The sequence below is a fragment of the Zophobas morio genome, unplaced genomic scaffold (assembly GCF_036711695.1).
Source record: "Zophobas morio isolate AGI-343-1 ecotype UQ-CSIRO unplaced genomic scaffold, CSIRO_AGI_Zmor_V1 ptg000002l, whole genome shotgun sequence".
NCBI classification, from domain to species: domain Eukaryota; kingdom Metazoa; phylum Arthropoda; class Insecta; order Coleoptera; family Tenebrionidae; genus Zophobas; species Zophobas morio.
Genome location: NW_026972107.1, coordinates 3183071 through 3198064, shown reverse-complemented (window position 1 = coordinate 3198064; position 14994 = coordinate 3183071). Strand labels below are relative to the sequence as shown.

At 31.1% G+C, this 14994-nt stretch overlaps 1 protein-coding gene across 1 annotated transcript in view; it reads right to left on the bottom strand.

The window, feature by feature from the left end:
- Positions 1-5464: 5464 nt before the first annotated feature.
- The window catches only part of LOC135124503 (diuretic hormone receptor), a 36806-nt gene continuing 27276 nt past the window's right edge, over positions 5465-14994 (bottom strand). The window contains exons 6-13 of the mRNA XM_064049618.1: positions 14587-14680; positions 14449-14529; positions 13293-13363; positions 12751-12867; positions 12514-12699; positions 6196-6356; positions 5981-6136; positions 5465-5933 (exon numbers count right to left, since the gene is read on the bottom strand). Coding sequence (XP_063905688.1) covers positions 6007-6136; positions 6196-6356; positions 12514-12699; positions 12751-12867; positions 13293-13363; positions 14449-14529; positions 14587-14680 — 840 coding nt within the window. The 3' untranslated portion in view covers positions 5465-5933; positions 5981-6006. The remainder of the gene's footprint in view (positions 5934-5980; positions 6137-6195; positions 6357-12513; positions 12700-12750; positions 12868-13292; positions 13364-14448; positions 14530-14586; positions 14681-14994) is intronic.

Below are 14994 nucleotides of genomic sequence, written 5' to 3'. Positions count from 1 at the left end.
TGTTGGTGTGGATTTGTTCAAAAATGGGGTGGTTGTTAATGATTGTGGGTTTTTTTGTCAAGTTGGCAACTTGTTTAAAATTTGGGATGGTATACCTGATTGTGCCAGAGAATATAGAGAAGCGTCATAGTTTAAATTAAATGACGGTTGAGGACTCCTCGACTTATGTTGGCAACAGTGTTTGTTTCTAACTAGGAATAAAATTTTTCTATCTTACAATTTTGCAGGTTTTTGATTTTTCAATTTTTCGGTTTTTTAACGCTTGGACTTTTTCGATTCTATTGATTCTCAGTTTTTCGATATTTCAGTTTTGGGATTTTTCAATATTTCTGTTCTTCGACTTTTCCATTTTTGACTTCTGGATTTTTCGATGTGTCGACTTTTTACTTTTTCGATTTTTAAATTTTAGATTTCTCAATTTTTTGGTATTTTAATTTTTCAATATTTTAAATTTTAGATTTCTCGATTTTTCATTTCAGTTTTTCGATATTTCAGTTTTTCAAGTTTTCGAATTTTTCAAATGTTTTGATTTCTTAATCTATCGATTTTTCGACTTTCCGGTTTTGGATTTTCTGTTTTTCAACTCTCGTTTTTTCAAATTTTGGATTTTTCAAATTTGACATTTATAAACTCAATTTTTCGATTTTTAAATTAATCCATGTTTTGATTTTCCCATTTCTTGACCTTCGAGGGTTTCGATATTCTTGTTCTTCAATTCTTTAATTTTTCGATTTTTCAGGTTTTTGATTTTTCATTTTTTAGTTTTTTTAAGGTTTCGATTTTTCGACTTTACTTTTTGGATTTTTCGATTGCTCAGTTTTTCGAATTTTTAGGTTCTCAGTTTTTGGATATTTCAGTTTTTCGATATTTCAGATATTTCATATTTATTTTTCCAGATTCTCTTTTTAGGTTTTCCGCATTTTTTGGATTTTCTGAATTTTTGGATTTTGTTGGATTTTTTGGATTTCTTGTATTTTTTTGATTTCCTGGTTTTTGAAGTTTTTCCAGATTTTCAAGATTTTTTCTAGATTTTCTGGATTTTCTGAATTTTCCAGATCTTCTGTTTTTCCTAGATTTGTCAGATTTTCCAGATTTTCTGGATTTTCCATATTTTTTAGGTTTTCCGCATTTTGTGGGTTTTCAGATTTCCTGGATTTTCTACATTATTCAGATTTGATTTTTTGCATTACCTGGATTTTGCAGATTGTCCATCTTTTGTGAATTTTCTGCACTTTCTAGATTTTCCAGATTTTCAAGATTTTCTAGACTTTCCAGATTTTTCAGATTTTCCGGATATTACAAATTTTCCAAGTTCTTCAGAATTTTCAAAGTTTCTGAATGTTCCAGATTTTCAAAATTTTTCAGATTTTCTGGATCTTCTGAACTTTCTTGATGTTTTGTATTTTTAAAATTTTCTGTATTTTCTAGATTTTTTGGATTTTTCAGAATTTCTGGATTTTCTGAATTTACCAGATTTTTCAAATTTTTCAGATATTTGTGGATACTCCTGATTTTCCAGACTCTCCAAATTTTTGGGATTTTTTTGGATTATTCAGAATTTCTGGATCTCCAGATTTTTAAAATTTACTGGATTTTTTTACTTTTTCGATCTTTCAATTTTTCGATTGCTTAATCTTTCGATTTTTTGACTTCCCGATTTTAGAATTTCTGTTTTCAATTGTTTTAAATTTTTCGATTTTTCAATGTTTTGATTTCCCGATTTAGTTCCCCATTTTTAAAAATTTAAAAAAAATTTCAGTTTTTCGATATTTCAGTTTTGGGATTTTTCAACATTTCGATTCTTCGACTTTTCGATTTTTTGATGAGCCGATTTTTTTACTTTTTCGATTTTTCAATTTTTAAATTTTAGATTTTTTAATTTTTAAAATTTTAGATTTTTCGATTTCTCGATTTTTCATTTCAGTTCTTCGATATTTCAATTTTTCCAAGTTTTTGAATTTTTCAAATGTTTCGATTTTTTAATCTTTTGATTTTTCGACATCCCGGTTTTAGATTCTCTGTTTTTCGACTGCCATTTTGTCAAATTTTCGATTTTCTAATTTTTCAAATTTGACTTTTATAAACTCAATTTTTCCATTTTTCAATTAATCGATGTTTTGATTTTCCCATTTCTTCGAGTGTTTCGATTTTCCTGTTCTTCAATTATTTAATTTTTTGATTTTTCAGGTTTTTCATTTTTCTATTTTTCGATTTTTGATTTTTGATTTTAAACCCGAACATTTTGAAAATGTTGCGCGATGAACGCAACGCTGAACTTTTTGAGAATTTTTTGACAACTTTACTTCCCGAGCGTAAGCGAGTCCATCGGACGAGTTGTTACTTTTATGTTTTTTCGACGTTTCATGACCCTTACAGTACGAAAAAAAGTAGTGTGCCGTTTCGGTCTGTCTGTCTGTCTCTGAATCTATTTCTATTAGACACGCAATCTCCGAAACTGATGGACCGATTGTTGTCAAATTTTGTATGTATATTAGAAATATGTAGATGGTTCCAGATTTTCTGGATTTTCCAGATTTCCTAGATTTTGTAGATTGTCCAGATTTTCTAGATTTAATGGATTTTCCATATTTTCTCGATTTTCAAGATTTTCTGTATTTTCTGGATTTTCCAGATTTTGCAGATTTTTCAGATTTTCCAAATTTATCGGATTTTATCTGTTTTCCCTAGATTTGTCAGAATTTCCAGATTCTCTGGATTTACCATATTTTTTAGGTTTTCCGCATTTTTTGGATCATCTGAATTTTTTGGATTTTGTTGGATTTTTTTGGATTTCTTGTATTTTTTTGATTTTCTGGTTTTTCAAGTTTTTTCAGATTTTCAAGATTTTTTCTAGATTTTCTGGATTTTCTGAATTTTCCAGATTTTCTGGATTTTCTACATTATTCAGATTTGATTTTTTGCATTTCCTGGATTTTGCAGTTTTTCCATCTTTACTGAACTTTCTGTACTTTCTAGATTTTCCAGATTTTTAAGATTTTCTAGACTTTCCAGATTTTCCGGATATTACAAATTTTCCAAGTTTTCCATAATTTTCAAAGTTTCTGAATGTTCCAGATTTTCAAAATTTTTCAGATTTTCTGGATCTTCTGGACTTTCTTGATTTTTTGGATTTTTAAAATTTTCTGTATTTTCTAGATTTTTGGATTTTTCAGAATTTTTGGATTTTCTGAATTTTCCAGATTTTTCAAATTTTTCAGATATTTGTGGATTTTCCTAATTTTCCAGACTCCAAATTTTTTGGACTTTTTGGATTATTCAGAATTTCTGGATCTCTAGATTTTTAAGATTTATTGGATTTTTTTACTTTTTCGATCTTCCAATTTTTCGATTGCTTAATCTTTCGATTTTTCCCGGTTTTAGATTTTCTGTTTTCAATTGTCGTTTTAAATTTTTCGATTTTTCAATGTTTTGATCTCCCGGTTTAGTTCCCCATTTTTGGTTTTTCTTTGAATTTTCAGTTTTGGGATTTTTCAATATTTCGATTCTTCGACTTTTCGATTTTTGACTCCTGGATTTTTCGATGTGTCGATTTTTTTACTTTTTCGATTTTTCAATTTTTAAATTTCAGATTTTTCGATTTCTCGATTTTTCATTTCAATTCTTCGATATTTCAATTTTTTCAAGATTTCTAATTTTGTCAAATGTTTCGATTTCTTAATCTTTTGATTTTTCGACGTCCCGGTTTTAGAATCTCTGTTTTTCGATTGTCATTTTGTCAAATTTTCGATTTTCTAATTTTTCAAATTTGACTTTTTTAAACTCAATTTTTCCATTTTTCAATTAATCGATGTTTTGATTTTCCCATTTCTTGACCTTCGAGTGTTTCGATTTTCCTGTTCTTCAATTATTTAATTTTTTGATTTTTCAATTTTTCGATTTTTAAGGGTTCTATTTTTCGACTTCACTTATTTGATTTTTCGATTTTTCAGTTTTTAGATATTCCAGTTTTAGGATTTTTCAATATTTCAATTCTTCGGCTTTTCTATTTTTGACTTCTGGATTTTTCGATGTCTCTACGTTATTACTTTTTCGATTTTTCAATTTTTGGATTTTTAAATTTTAGATTTTTCAATCTTTTGATATTTTAATTTTTTAATATTTCTTAATCTGTCGATTTTTCGACTTCCTGGTTTTAGATGTTCTGTTTTTCAATTTTTCGATTTGTTAATTTTTCATTCCCGATTTATCGAGATTTGATTGTTCAGGTTTTCGATTTATCACTTTTTCAATTTTTTATTTTGGCCTATTTCGGTTTCCCATTTTTTCCCGTTTTCCATTTTTTCGTTTTTTGATTTTTCCGCTTTTCCGGTTTTTTAACTTTTAACTTTTTGTTTGTCGATTTTTCTATTTTTCGATTTTTCGACTTCATCACTTTTGGATTTCTCGTTCTTATGATTTTTCAATCTCTCAGTTTTTCAATTTTTCGAATTTTTAAGATTGTTGATTTCTCGATTTATCGAGATTCGGATTTTTCGATATTTTGATTGTCAGTTTCTCAATTTAGAAATTGTTCAATTTTTCGATTTTGGCCTATTTCGGTTTCTCAATTGTTCGAATTTTCGACTCCACGATTTTGATTTTTCGATTTCTCGATTTTTCGATGTTTCGATTTTTCAGTTATCCGATTTTTTAAATTTGGGAGTTTCAATTTCTCGATTTTTCGTTATTCGGTTTTTAAATTTTATTTTCTGATGTTTCATTTTTCGATTTTCAGTTCTTCGAAATTTCGATTTTTCAATGTTTCGATTTGACGATTTTTTAAGGTTTCGATTTTTCAATTATTAGATTTCTCGAATTTTCGATTATTTTAATTTTTCATTTTTTTTTCTCACTGTTAATATCATACAGTGTATCGAAAACAACCACAAAAATTGTCACTAAAAACATTTAAAAATTCATACAAAATAGAACACAGTGTTTCCAAAACATTTTCCCGAAAAAAATCCATTGGGTTATTACGATTTCAACAATATTCTTAGTTTAAGACGTTTTGCAAGTATAAAATACAAATAAAGAATTAATTTTTAGTTAAACAAAATATGTAAAATCATCTAAACCAACCAAATCGCTTCTGAACGCCTTTAGAGTCGACATCGGCCTGAGCGCGCTCTGGTCTGTAGATCAAACAAGTTCTCAGGCGACGAGTTGTAGTGAAATAAGTTTTTTTATTGGCATCGACTACTTAAATTTGGCGCTTGCCTTTGGCGGTTGAGGACTCCAATGTCAATAAGGGTGGTTTTGCAAAATCAGCCTGTATGTTGCATCTATATTAATCTATGATTGTGCCAATAATTCAGAATTGCCAACATAAAAATTTGATTCAATTATTACTGATTGTCACCCGGTACTTCACATGTACCACCTTGCGTTTTTTACTCTTTTCTCAAATCTGTCATCGGGAAAATGAAGAAGTTGGAAGACTTCAACTTACAAAGAAAATAACTGACTTTCAAACATGTTTATTTTTACAAACGTACACGTTGGATGTAGGGTTTTGGCAAAATAACGATAAATATAAGTGTTTTCGCCTTATTTACAAGCTTAAAAACCGATTTTTTTACAATAATATTGTGTGCATCTTCGCGACACCAACACCGCAACAGTCAATTCGGCAATCTGATGACTTTTATCTTCGACACCGACCACGAATACGTACATAGAAAAAATAACTTTCCATTTATTACAAACATCATAAAATAGATATCGTGTGACACGTACTTAAGACAAAAATATGCATTTTCACATATCGAGGTCCACATAAAATCACAACTTTCCGTCGAATTTGCGACTTATCTCAGCTTCCACTTCACTTGATGCTAAACGTCGATATGTCAACATTGGGTATGGAGTTGCCACGAGAAGACGCGAACGAACACGCTCCTTCCTCCTCCAGAAGAGTATCCATCGTAGCTCTGCAAGCAGGCCATGAACAAACAATACCCGGACCCGAGCAACCCACCTTCTATCTCCTCGCGGCATTATTTCTCATCCGGCGTCGCTGTTGTTGGAGAGTTTTTGTTGGGAGAGTTTGGGGAACGGCACTACCACGACAGTGGTGGTGGTGCCGGTGGAGCAGGTGGATCCCCGTTTTCTGTACGAGTTTGTCTGATACAAACTAAAAACTTTCCACGTTAGTATTTTAGGGGCGAGTGGCCAGTCCTTTTAGTCCCATACCGCATGCTGTCTCTGGCCTGGGACGACCAGTCCCGGCTCGAGGAGTAGCGGGTTCTACGGGAGCCGAGGGTTCGGCGGGTGTGCCAGCTGTTGTAGTGGTGGCGGACTGTGTTCTTCACTTCGGCGTTGAGGAAGCAGTAGAAAAGGGCCACGGTGAAACCCTGCAAAAAGCGGCGCGATTACATTCGATTTTGTTGTTTGGGGAATCTCAAGGGTCTCCTTTGTGTTTGCTATTCACGGTTATTACGAGTGACGTTATTTCGGCAAATTCTGAATAGTTTAAAATTTTTGCATTTATCTGAATGGCACCGGAAACGACCACTTTAAAAAAGCGCCAAGATCACCATATCTCGTAATAATTACTGTTGCCTAGAATAAAAGATTAGATAAATTAAATGAACAAAAAGAAAAATCATAAGCCGAGAATGAATGCTATAATTAAGTTGTCGATTCGTTATATTTTATCAATAAAAAAATCTTTAATCTCGTTGTTTATGAAATGAATGAGTGTAGCAAATGGGATTAATTTTTCATGTTGGAGATTGTCACGTCATAGTGACACTCAGAATTCACAAACAACAGTTTTGGCAAATTTTTTCATAGCACCAATTTGTAAAAGGATGTGACAGAAACAAATAATTGAATATTTTTGTCTTTGAATAATCGCGTCGTGTATAATATGGCAAAAAACTCGTGTCATGTTACTCGGAATGCTGCCGCTATTTTTAAATTGAATTTATCTCTGTTTGTATTAAATTATGTTTTTTCGGTGTAATATTATACTTTCATTAAAAACAAAATTAAATATCGTCGCCTGAGAACTTGTTTGATCCGCAGACCGGAGCGCGCTCAGGCCAATGTAGACTCTAAGGGGTTGGAATTTCTGCTGGAAAGAGTTGTGATTTAGATGCTTTTATTTACAAACATAATAGCATACTTTCTCAATTTTTCGATTTTTCAACTTTTCGATCTTTTGAGTTTTCGATTTGTTCGTTTTTTACTTTTCGGCTTTTCGATTTTTCGATGCTTCGATTTTTGAATTATCCGATTTTTTTATTTTCCAAGTTTTTAGATTTTCGAATTTTAATTTTTTTAATTTTTTGATGTTTGGATTTCACTATTTTTCAATGTTACCATATTTTAATTCTTCAATGTTTTCAATTTTAGACTTTTAGATTTTTCGATTTCTCATTTCTTCAATTTTTCGATTTTTCAGGTTTCTGATTTTTCGATTTTTCGATTTTTTAGTTTCCTAATTTTTGGATATTTCGTCCAATTTTGTAATTTTTCAGTTTTTCAATTCTTCAATTTTTCTTCTATTTTTAGTTTTTCGATAGCTCATTTTTGTGATTTTCGGTCTTCTCGAATTTTTAGTTTTTGGATTTTCAGTTTTTCGTTTTTTAAACTTTCAATTTTTCGGCTGTTTTATACACTTCGAGTTCTCAATTTTTCAGCTTTCCGGTATTTTAACTTTCAGTTTTTAAAATTTTAGGTTTTTCAATTTTTTGAGTTTTCAGTTCTTCTGTATTTCAATTTTTCAATTTTCGGAATTTTTAAATTCCGAAAATTGAAAAAATTGATTTTAAACCCGAACATTTTCAAAATGTTGCACGATGAACGCAACGCTGAACTTTTTGAGAATTTTTTGACAACTTTACTTCCCGAGTGTAAGCGAGTCCATCGGACGAGTTGTTACTTTTATGTTTTCTCGACGTTTCATGACGCTTACAGTACGAAAAAAGTATCCCGTTTCGGTCTGTCTGTCTCTGAATCTATTTCTATTAAACAATCTCCGCAACTGATGGACCGATTGTTGTCAAATTTTGTATGGATATTAGAAATATGTAGATGGTTCCAGATTTTCCAGATTTCCTAGATTTTATAGATTTTCTAGATTTTGTGGATTTTCCATATTTTCTGCATTTTGTGGATCTTCCAGATTTTCCAAATTTTCTGAATTTTCCAGATTTTCAAGATTTTCTGGAATTTCCAGATTTTGCAGATTACCCAGATTTTCTGGATTTTCCATATTTTTTAAGTTTTTCGCATTTTTTGGATTTTTTGAATTTTTTGGGTTTTGTCGGATATTTTTGGATTTCTTGGAATTTGTAGATATTCCAGATTTTGTGGATTTTCCTTATTTTCTGGATTTTCTGCATTTTGTGGATTTTCCAGATTTTCCAAATTTTCTGAATTTTCCAGATTTTCAAGATTTTCTGAATTTTCCAGATTTTGCAGATTTCCCAGATTTTCTGGATTTTCCATATTTTTTAAGCTTTTCGCATTTTTTGGATTTTTTTAGTTTTGTCGGATATTTTTGGATTTCTTGGATTTTTTGATTTTCTGGATTTTCAAGTTTTTCCAGATTTTCAAGATTTTTTTCTAGATTTTTGATTGTTTATGCATTTAATTTATTAATTTGTTATTTTCTTTGATTCTGAATTGTTGTCATTGTTTTTATATTCTTTATAATTGTCCTGTAACTGGAATGTGTACTTCTGTTGGGCAATAAACTTTATTTATTTATTTATTTATTTATTTCCAGATTTTTCAGCTTTTCCGGATATTACAAATTTTCCAGAATTTTTAAGGTTTCTGAATGTTCCAGATTTTCAAAATTTTTCAGATTTTCTGGATCTTCTGGACTTTCTCGATTTTTTGGATCTTTTAAAGTTTTTGAATTTTTCAGAATTTTTGGATTTTCTGAATTTCCCAGATTTTTCAGATTTTTCAGATATTTGTAGATATTCCTGATTCTAGACCCTCCAAATTTTGTGGATTTTTTCGATTATCTGAATTTTTTGGATTATTTAGAATTTCTGGATTTTCTGGATTTTTTAGATCTTCTGGTTTTTCCAGACTTTCTAGATTTTTAAGATTTTCTGGATTTCCAAATTTTAAAATTTACTAGATTTTTTGGACACTGTATTATTTGGATTTTTTGATTTTTGCATTTTCTCGATTTTCCAGATTTTTCAGGTTTTTTGGATTTTGTAGGTTTTCCAGATTTTATAGATTTTCTGGACTTTCTGAATTGTTTGGATTTGCTAATAGTTCTGAATTTTCTGGATTATTTGGATTTTTTTTAATTTTCTGGATTTTTGGATTTTTCAGAATGTGTGGATTTTTCGGATTTTCTGATTTTTTTTTGATTTCTGAAGTTTCTAGATTTTCCAGATTTTCCGGATTTTCTGGGCGGGTTAGGTAACAGAGTGCTTGCCCGGTACACCTTGGGTCATGGGTTCGATTCCCGCCCTGCTCTGGGTGTTGTGTATGCCCCCATTACCCTGTAATTGGGCCTCCGGTCTATTGGGTAACGTTATTGAATAAAATAAAATAAAAAAAAAATAAAAAATTAAATTTTAGATTTTCCAATTTATTTTTGAATTTTTCGATTTTCCAATTTTTCGAAATATAAATAGGCCAAAATTGAAAAAGCGGAAAGTTGAAAATGGGAAAAATTGATAAATCGAGAGATTGAACATCAAAACATCGAAATATCCGAATCTCCATAAATCGAGATTTCAAAAAATTGAAAAATCGAAAATTTAAAAATTCAGAAAACTGAAAAATTAAAATATTTGTAGAAGAACTGAAAACACGAAACATCGAAAAATCTAGAATTTTAAAAATCGAAAAATTAAAATAACGAAAAGTTGAAAAATTGAGAAATCGAATTATAAAATAGTCGAAAAATTGAAAAATAAAAAATTCAAAAAATGAAAAACTGAAAATCTGAAAAATAAAAAATAGAAAAATTTAGAGGTCGAAAAGTCGAAAAATCGGAAAACTGAAGAATCGAAACTTTGTGACGTCGAGAAATGGCAAAATCAAAAATAGTTTAATTGAGAAATCGGAAAGCTGAAAATTTAGCCACGTCAAAATTTGAAAAATTGAAAAATAGCAATACTGAAGAACTGAAAAATCTAAAATTTAGAACATTGAACAATTAAAATATCGCAAAATTGAAAAATTGAGAAATGCAAAAATCAAAAAATAAAAATTCGAACATCTAAAATTTAAATGTCGAAAAACTGGAAAATCCAAAAATCGAAATATGGAAAAATTCAAAACTGAGACATCGAGAAATTGAAAAATCAGATCATCGAGAAATGCGAGAAAAAAAGATAAAAATTGATAAATAGAGAAATTTTGAAATGAAAAATTGGAAATTCGAAAATTTAAAAAGTCGGAAAATTAAAAAATTGAAATTTAGAAGAACTGAAAGCTCAAGAAATCGAACCTAGAATTTTAAAAAGTGAAGAATTAAAACATGGAAAAGTTAAAATATTGAGAAATCGAAGTAATAAAACAGTCGAAAAATTGAAAAGCCAAAAAGTAAAAAATTGAGAAATCAAGAAATCCAGGAGTCCAAAAATCGAAAAGTCGAAAAATCGAAATATTGAAAAATCCCAAAACTAAAAGAAATATCCAAAAAATTGAGAAATCAAAAAATTGGAAAATTTGAGAATTCGAAAAGCTAAAAAATCAATGTCGACAACTCGTAAACTTAAAAAATCGAAAAACTGAAAAATCAAAAACCTGAAAAATTGAAGAAGTGAAAAATCGAAACGTTGGGAAGTCGAGAAATGGAAAAATATAGACTTTTTAAAAATCGAATAATTAAAATTCGAAAAATTGAAAAGTCGAAAATAAAACAGTCGAAAAATTAAAAAATCTGAAATTTAAAAAATGGTAAATTGAATATCCAAAAAATAAAAAATCTAAAAATCCAGAAGTCGAAAAATCGAAAAGTCGAAAAATCGAAATATTGAAAAAATTACAAAACTGAAAGAAATATCCAAAAATTGAGAAATTAAAAATTTGGAAAATTGAGAGATCCAAAAACCAAAAAAAGTAAACTCGAAAAATCGAAGAACTGAAAAATCGAAACTTTGAGAAGTCGAGAAATTGGAAAATTAAAAATAGATTAATTGAGAAATCGAAAAACTAAAAATTTAGAACATTGAACAATTAAAATGTCGCAAAATTGAAAAATCGAGAAATCCAAACATCAAAAAATCAAAAAATAAAAATTCGAAAATCCAAAATTTAAAAATCGATAAATGGAGAAATCGAATTTCCAAAATTAAAAAATCGGATAACTGAAAAATCGAATAACCGAGAAATCCAAAAATCGAAACATGGAAAAATTCAAAAACCGAGAAATCGAGAAATCGAAAAATCAGAGGATCTAGAAATCCAGGAGTCGAAAGTCGAGAAGAAAAGTTAAAAGTTGAAAAATTGATAAATCGAGAAATTTTGAAAAAGAAAAATTGGAAAATCTAAAATTTAAAAATTCGGAACATTAAAAAATTGAAATATAGAAGAACTGAAAACTCGAAAAATCGATTAACCTAGAATTTTAAAACCTGAAAAATTAAAACATATGGAAAAGTTGAAAAATTCAGAAATCGAAGTAATAAAACAGTCGAAAAATTGAAAAATCTAAAAAATAAAAAATCGGAAAATCTAAAAATCCAGGAGTCCAAAAATCTAAAAGTCGAAAAATCGAAATATTGAAAAATCCCAAAACTGAAAGAAATTGAGAAATCGAAAAACTAAAAAGTCGAAAAATCGTAAGTTTAAAAAATCGAAAAATTGAAAAATCAAAAACCTGAAAAATTGAAGAAGGGAAAAATTGAATCTTTGGGAAGTCGAGAAATGGGAAAATAAAAGAAAAATTACTGCAGAAATCGGAAAACTGAAAATTTAGAAACATCAAAATTTGAAAAATTGAAAAATCGAAAATTTGAAAAATGAAAAAATTGAGACATCCACAGTTGAAAAACCAATAAATGGAAAAGCCGAAAAATCTCAAAAGCTTATTTAATAAACCACAAATTGGCATGATTGCGCTCTGGTCTGTAGATCAAACAAGTTCTCAGGCGACGATATGAAATATAATCTAATTTTTGTTAGCATCGACGTTGTAAACACTGAGCTTTTTGGCAATTTCGGTCTTATTCGACTTTGATTTTTTAATATAGTTTTTTAAAGATACCATGAGATTTTTTTCTTTTTACATAATGATTGTTTTGTTTATTAATTTAGCTCGGCTAACGCCTCGTTGTGAACGAACACCACCTCGCATATAATGATGCACTTATCCCACTCGTGACGTAAAAACGGTGAATTTCGTCTTAGCCACACGAAATTCTTGACCTCTTAGCAATTATTCCAAACACCACAAATTCCCTGTTTGTGTAACAAATCAAACAGATAAGCGCATTTCGCATTATCTTTTCCATTTAGCAGTTACGCTTTCGCACGTTTTACCAAAATAAATTCTTATTTTTACCAACAGCCGGGTCTAACCTGAGTAGATAGTAGTATGGCTCTAATGCTGTCATATATGCGCCTGGAGATTCCTTCGGTGGGCCCGACTATTACAAGGATATAAGTTACTCCCAGGAGAGGAATAAGAACTAGAAGGGCTTTGGCCGCTTTCCTGTATTGCTGTGTTTCCACATTGTTCGCCGACCGGAGTTTCGTTATTAAAACCTGCAAATTCGTCCTGCTAAAAGTGAAAACGCAGGATTCGCTAGGGCTTACCCACATGATGATGCACAGGAATATTACGTTTATTATTAGCACGGCTATTGCAGGACCTTGGTAAATCCAGTCGAAAGGGTGCGGAGTCCAGGGACAGCTCCTGAACATCTCCCCAGCCTAAATCAGCAAAAAAAGTTTTAGTTTTGAGAATTTTCCTGCTATCTTTGTTCGACACGTACGATACTCATTTCTTGAAAAGAGATAGCAGCTAGTAGCAACTAATAATTCCGAAGTAAGTTTTTAGTAAAAATTCAACGAATTTTTTGTACAAGTGTCGATAAATTAATTAGGAGATTAAGAAATGTTTGCACAGGTGCCAGAGTACTTTAGTTCGATAAGACAAGTAAAAATAATTATAGACTTGAGTTCATTTTTCGGTGTAAAATCTAATCTGGTAAACATTTACTCGGCACAATATCCCCAATAAATTAAGGTGTGATCTTATTTATTTCGATTTGCGCAAACAGCCCGTCCACGTCAGCGTCGTCAAGATAAAGATCTTCTAGAAACGACAATGGCAAAGTTTGAATGGGATCGATTACCTGTTGGTCTTCCAAGGGTAGCGTGAAGCTCTTGGCGATGCCCCATATGAGGACAAAGACGATCGGACCACCTGAAAAATGGGCGCTTTCAGCATCGATTACATTTTTGTGCTTTAGGAGAGCTTTATTGTGGTCACAGTTTGCTGTAATTGACGGAAAATCATTGCGGTCGCATTTCAGAGGAATTTTGATGTGGTCGAGCCTTTGATTTGTTGTTTCCTAGGTTTATGAATTTTGTGCGCTTATCTCTCTATCTAGGAAAGTTGTTTACAGTTTTCAAAAATAAACATGGCTTTGAGAGGCGCTTATCGATTTGTGTTACGAAACGTGTTACAAATAATAGTGAAAAATACATTTCGATGCTTGATAACGAGTGTCATATGCGCACTTGTAATAGGAATTATTTCTCTATTTTGTACGAGGAAAGTGGCAAATTTTTGCCTATGTAAACGGTGATTGTAATCTCGTCCGCCGGCGACCGGTGGCCTTGAAAGTGACATATTTAAAGTTAGACCGGAAGTCGTCGACTGTTTGGAGAGGTCACAGAACTCTATCGTTTTTGTATTTATTCTAGCGAAAATACTGTGAACGCGGGGTTAATAAGTGATTTGCAATTTTTCTATTCGTTTTCGAGTTCCCGTTCCAGCTTCCGTTCTTAATAAATAATAAGCACAAAAAATAAAAGCTCAAATAATTTTCGCTCATTATTTCCGCAGAATAGCGAATCTTCGCGTTTAATTCCCTTTCGCAAATACGTTTTCGCGCTTAATCTCCTCCATTGTCGGACAAATGTTTAGAAATTATTCAGTAAAGCCCAATTATGACCTCATAATTCGAAAAACCGTGCCCGGGAATATTCATTCCTCCCATGGAATGGCATAATTACGAGGCGCGCGTTACCATGTTCAAACTGATTACGTTATTAATCACCTAAACCTTTGATTGAACATTCACGAAATTAGTAGACAAAGAGAAGGACGAAGAAGAGCGTCAGATCGAACTGAAACCTCGTAATTACCTTCATTACAAGCAACATGCGAATGACATCAAAGAGTCACTCAAAATGTGACGTCGCACAATGTGTCTTTCGATTATATTGTCGCTATAAAAGACGGACAAAGTGGCTTTTACCCTTTTCATCGAACTAATAACTTACCCCAGCCTATTACGGCGTAGATCCGAGGTTTGATGTTCTCTCCGGTGAAGGTTTTCACTACCAGAATGTATAGGTACAAACCTGGAAAGTTACAAGCGTGAGTGGGCCGGAAGGGGCGAACGGAAAGGAAGTACCGACCTTCGACGAACATCCAGAAGAAGTTGGTTAGGTGGAAGTAGTGGAGCAAGATGATGAGGAAGATGCAGAAAGCCTTGTTGGTCTGGAGAGGTCCCTGAAACAACCTTTTTGTTCAAGGAAAAAACTCTCTGGACCCAGTTTTTGAATCGATTTAGAAAAAATATATTTATGTAAATGTGTAACTTCAATAAATAATTGGATATAATTTTGTTGCATTGCAGTTAAATATTTTCAGATATGACCTTTGCTTATTGATTTGTTTGCAGGTTAATTAATTTTCGCGGTTCTTTTGAAAGCAGAGCCATAGTTTTCCAGATCATTTCTATTTATCTTTCATATTGTAATTTCTTATAGAGAAATGATTATTTGATGATGATTTTAGAATTAAGCTCCGCCTCCCGGTTCACG